The sequence below is a fragment of the Phalangium opilio genome, unplaced genomic scaffold (assembly GCF_054372755.1).
Source record: "Phalangium opilio isolate 3A_F unplaced genomic scaffold, DU_Popi_V2 ptg000045l_1, whole genome shotgun sequence".
Lineage (NCBI taxonomy): Eukaryota > Metazoa > Arthropoda > Arachnida > Opiliones > Phalangiidae > Phalangium > Phalangium opilio.
This window is the reverse complement of record NW_028324168.1, coordinates 6751693-6756872: the sequence shown is the minus strand read 5'-3', so window position 1 is coordinate 6756872 and position 5180 is coordinate 6751693. Positions and strand designations below refer to the sequence as shown.

The 5180-nt window shown below is 36.1% G+C and overlaps 1 protein-coding gene across 1 annotated transcript; it reads left to right on the top strand.

Moving 5' to 3' along the window:
• The first annotated feature begins 619 nt into the window (after window positions 1-619).
• Window positions 620-4729, top strand: LOC149677157 (uncharacterized). The gene is made up of 2 exons (XM_089838169.1): window positions 620-1914; window positions 2501-4729. Exons 1-2 carry the CDS (start codon window positions 1836-1838, stop codon window positions 3568-3570), a joined length of 1149 nt encoding a protein of 382 aa, XP_089694295.1. The 5' UTR covers window positions 620-1835; the 3' UTR covers window positions 3571-4729.
• The last annotated feature ends 451 nt before the right edge of the window (window positions 4730-5180 follow it).

Sequence of the window (5180 nt, the reverse complement as noted above, 5' to 3'; positions counted from 1 at the left end):
TATTGTCTCCGAAAAAAAATTTGGTTCCATCGTTAGACTTAACGAGAGACGGATGGAACTAATAATTATACCTGTAAAGGTCATAAGGTCAAGTAGAGAGAGGGACAACGTGAAGTGAAGCGCTTATAGTAAGACTTGATTATTTTGAAAATAATTTTTACGTTAGATAAAAAGTAAAGTTATTTTTTAATAAATATTTCGCTACAAAAAAGTGTTGACAATCAAACCATTTCCCCTAACAATGCTTTATAATTGCGAAATCCCTAACAATTTCTTCAGTAAATCATACAACGGACACAAGAACTTCAACAATAACCACTCTGCCATGCCATATCCCTCTTTGTCGCTTGAATATCCCTAGAACAATATAAAACTATAGCCACCGTTTCATCTTTTCCGCTAGGAACAAGGCTTAAACGTTGGCTGTAGGGGCATATAGCAGAGTGTTAGGGGAAGGCCCCATTGGTTGGTTATCATACGTAATACTTTAGATAAGTTCCAGCTACTAAACGGTCATATCCCATTACAAAAAAACTTATCGTGAAACAATATGGGTGAGGAAATAAGTTCAAACTTTATAGAGTACATCCCATGGTAAGGAGAAATTACAAGCCTGGGATATGAGGCTAGTTTCCGAAATGCTTATGGAAATCCCAAGGTTAAAACGGGACCATAGTTAATACGTAACCACATTTAAGACACGTTCTCTTGAATTTAACTCTTGAAGTTTAAATTTCTCAAATTTGTTAAGACTAATTTAAATTTGAAACGCCGTGCTGGTGCAATTGATCAAGGGAAGCGCAAGGTTAGTTTCTTAAATATGAACAAGGCCTAAAATTTAAAGACGTTATAACTTGGCCACGCGCTACTATCCACCAGCGAAGCACCAACCATCACATCCACCGAGTTTGCCCGCGCCGAGACATAACAAGACCAGCTGGGTCTAAATATACCCCTGGACCCATCGAGCAAAAAGAAAAATCCCTATATACATAGCTTCAACATCGTCGTCATAAGCCGGCACACGAGCGAGAGAAGTTTTTATACACAAAAACTTGGAACCTCCTTCATTCCCCCTTACCAAGTACTCGGTGCACCATACACCCCTTACCCTTAGAGCTCCGAAAATTTCGGCAGCACCCCGTGCAAGAAGAAGACGAAAAAAAAGGACCAAGACATCCTGCCTCCTAGAATCATTCCTTCATCTCCATCCTTCTCTAGACTAAGAAGAAGATCAAGAAACACATACATTCGACAAGCGAACACCGACCAAGATGACACGAAAATTTATACCGTACGCGACGGCCCTCAATTAAAAACGAAACTTAATTAACTTTAATTTAAATATTATATTTTTTATACCGGTGTATTTAATTATTACATTTATATTACAATCATTCCGAAGTTTTTGAAACTTTAAAATATTAATTTTCAAGAGATTAAAACTTTTCCCCTCGCAAACATTTCGCAACAACAACGGAATCAAGCAACTAAGAAGATATTTTTAAAACAGCTGTCGTCTTTAGAGTGTGCGGGGGTTAAAAATTTAAAAGTATTCTCGTATCAACATTCGCAGTTGGGGATTTTTAACGTGGAGTGAACATTTTACCACCAAAGTAAAGTGGCTTGCGCTTTAGATTTGGTAATAACGTAACGTGTTGTTAGTAATTGTATCGTCATCAAGGAAGTTACCCCCAACTAAGAAAGAAACATTCGCTATCAACACCACCTTGTGTGTTTGAGAGTTTGAACTCATTTGATATTGAATAAACATTGACTCAAGAAGTGTTTAAAGTATTACTGGAGTGGTGGTGTTTGGAACATTGTAATTAACAATGCCGCGTGCCTTTTTAATTACTAATAAGCGGTACCACGCTGCTGTCAGTGATGGACAACAGAATACAGAAAGTAGAGGTGAGTTTTTGTAATTTTCTTTAATTTAATTTAATTAAGCTAGTTTATTTTTAAGTTAGAATGTATGTTGTTTATTTTATAAGAATGAAGTTTGTATATGGCAATAGATACTGATAATTCGGGGTTAAACCAAGTATTTTCCTATTTAATATTTGACTACTGATAAGTTTTCCATGTGGTAGCTTTTAGCCTTTTACTGTAAGTCTAGATGTATGGCAAGATAACGCAGTCCATAATACAATGTAGTACATATCCTAATCTTGATCGATAAGAAATAGCTAGAGAAGCAAACGTGTTGAATATATAATTAAGTACTTGGCAACGCAACTGTTTAAGAAAACTAAAATCGACAAAAAGGTCTTCCCGAAATATATTGGAAAAAGATTAGGCATAAAATATGGGTTTCGAACGTTATAATAGAGAGAAAAATAGTAATAAACTGCGCGTGAATATTAAGACTTTAACTGCGAAAACCTCATACCTTATGAAAATCGTAACAAAAGATATGGAATAAAATTAGAAATCAATATTTACGAGCTTTTAAAAACAGCTTAACCAAGTAATATTTACGTTCCCTTCCCAACAGAAACGAGCCCGGAACGTCGCGTTCAAACAGCCGAGGAACCCTCTTACAACAACTTCCCCTTCGATCTACGACGTACTTCGGTTACGGATGCAGTTACTTCCGGTCAACACCAACAACACTACCGACACTTATCGCCACATTCGGCTTCCTTTTCTGACGTAGCGGCGGCTGAAGCTCTCTTAGCTCTACTTCCTGCCAGTCCCAGATCTCCAGCCAACCTCAGCCGGGGTGTGTCTCCGGTTAGCAGAGATTCCAGCAGTTCAAACTACACCCGAGCTCAAGATTTGTCTCTTCCACACTCCCCCGCCTCGTCGTGTTACTCGGGCTCGGATCTGGACCAAGTACGATCGGACAACGATACTCGCGACGACGTCATCCTGGTACATCACCGAAACAATCGATACGCCAATGAACAATACGAACCGTTAGGCCTAACCGTCAAAGCCTTCCGTCAACCCGAATCCGTTTCCATCGCCGCGGTACTTCAACGCGTCATAACACCCAAGGGTTTGTCTCAAACACGCCAACAACCTCAGGAAGACATTCTGGAACAAGGCCATTCGTGTCCGGAATGCGGTAAACGTTACAGCACTAGCAGTAACTTGGCCAGACATCGCCAAACCCATAGAAGCGTCGAGGACCGTCGGGCAGCGAGACAATGCCCTCACTGCGACAAAGTTTACGTATCCATGCCAGCTTACAGTATGCACGTCAGAACGCACGGACAAGGTTGCAGGTGTCCTTACTGCGGCAAGTGTTTCTCGAGACCTTGGTTACTTCAGGGACATATCAGAACCCATACCGGAGAAAAACCCTTCACTTGCCCAATTTGTTCCAAGGCCTTCGCTGATAAGAGCAACTTGAGAGCCCACATCCAAACTCATTCTTCGACGAAACCATTCGTTTGCGGACGCTGCGGCAAGGCCTTCGCCTTGAAGAGTTACTTGTACAAACACGAGGAATCATCCTGCATGAGATTGCAGTCCAAAATTGGTTTGGAACACGATGGCAGTAATAGCTCCACAAACTCCCAACAGTCCAAAATTTTGGTTGAGGGTCAATACGCTTAGAAAACGATAGATGACAACTGTCACAGTTGATGGGTATATTTGGAAACCAATCAAACTACAAATATTACATATCCCGGTTCGAAATATAGTCAGGGGTCTATGTCAAAAATTTGACAGAATTGCTAAGCCTAACGCGATTTTTTTATAATGAAAAAAATATATATTTTTTTTTCAACTACAAGCGTTGTTTTCTAAGAGAAACTTTCATACATAACATAATTAGATCATTCCTTACAAAATCACAAATATTTGATTGCTTTTTTCCGAAATACGAGGAAGCAAATTATGACACATTCAAGTTACGGTTATTTTTGATATATTTACACAGATAAAAAAATAAATCTAATATATTCTTATAGAAAAAAAATGTCAGTAAAACTTTATGAAAACCCTCTAACAGTAAGACGAAAAACTATTTCAAAATACAGGATATAAATAGCGTTAGAAAACTTTCTTAAAAATAAAGTGTTTAAGATGATGTGGTCAGATTACGCGGAGTTAAGATATTTTTCGTTAGGCCTAACTCATCCCCCCAAAACCCTCCTCTCTAGAAAAGTTAGATAGAAACTATACGTTTCTAAAAATAAAACCTAAAAAATGTGTAACTATAAGTCACGTGACTCAGGGGTTTCAAGTGACGTAAATTATCACGACAAAAAAAAATAATAAGAAAAAAAAGCTCAAATTGTGTGTTTTTTTAAAACTTCAGAAATGGGATGAATTTTTTTTCCATAATTTTTTATATGTATAACTAAGGATGTGTGGATATGAAAGTCAATTTTTTAAAATTTTCTATAAACTTATTTGTAACCTTATTTAATTTTTTTTTAATTTGAATATAGATGTAAAATAGATAATATTAATCGTGGCCATTTAAGTTATAATTATAGTTTAGTGTTTCTTTGTAGTTAGAGATTATTTTATAATATAATTATCGTCGTAGAATCTTTTTATACTTAATTGGATGAAAAAAAATTAAATTAATTAATTATTGGGGGAAATTAAAACTAGTCCGTTTATTTATTTTTTATTTATTGCCATTTTTTATTATTACGACCGATTATTTATTTAATATTAAATGTGTTTTTATGTTTTTATACTTAATTTTTACACCAACGAAATTTTGAATGAAAATAAAGAGATTTTCTGGTATGATTTGGTATATTTTTTAACCTATACAAAAAACGTGGTTTTATTTCCTTACTAGTCATTAAATTTTACTTATTTTGTAACAAGAATTGTAATCCCTTTGTGAATGGAGAAATCCCCCCAAAAATACGTAAAAAAAACAGTTTCCTAATTCCTCTACAATCCCAAAGATGAATTCTGTATTTTTTCCCCTTCAATTCGTTGACTTTTAGGCTTAGTATTCACTCTAAGGGAAGTTAGCCACCAAATCCCAAAAATGGAATTCATTTTTACAAATAGATTGAAGAAAAAGTCAAAAATATTTCGAAATTTCGAAAGAAGTATTTACAATTTCGATTTAAATTTAAAGATATCGCGAGTTATTGGGTTGGTTGGTTTACAACTTTCAAGTCCAAGGCTTAAAACACTCTGGTAAATTTCAAGGTTACGTTCCTTAAAACTAGGGTTAACGTAGTCTGAAA

Coding starts and splice junctions, on each gene's coding strand:
- LOC149677157 (XM_089838169.1), top strand. CDS start 1,836: ATGCCGCGTGCCTTTTTAATTACTAATAAGCGGTACCACGCTGCTGTC. Junction 1,915..2,500: donor ACAGAATACAGAAAGTAGAG/GTGAGTTTTTGT, acceptor CCTTCCCAACAG/AAACGAGCCCGGAACGTCGC.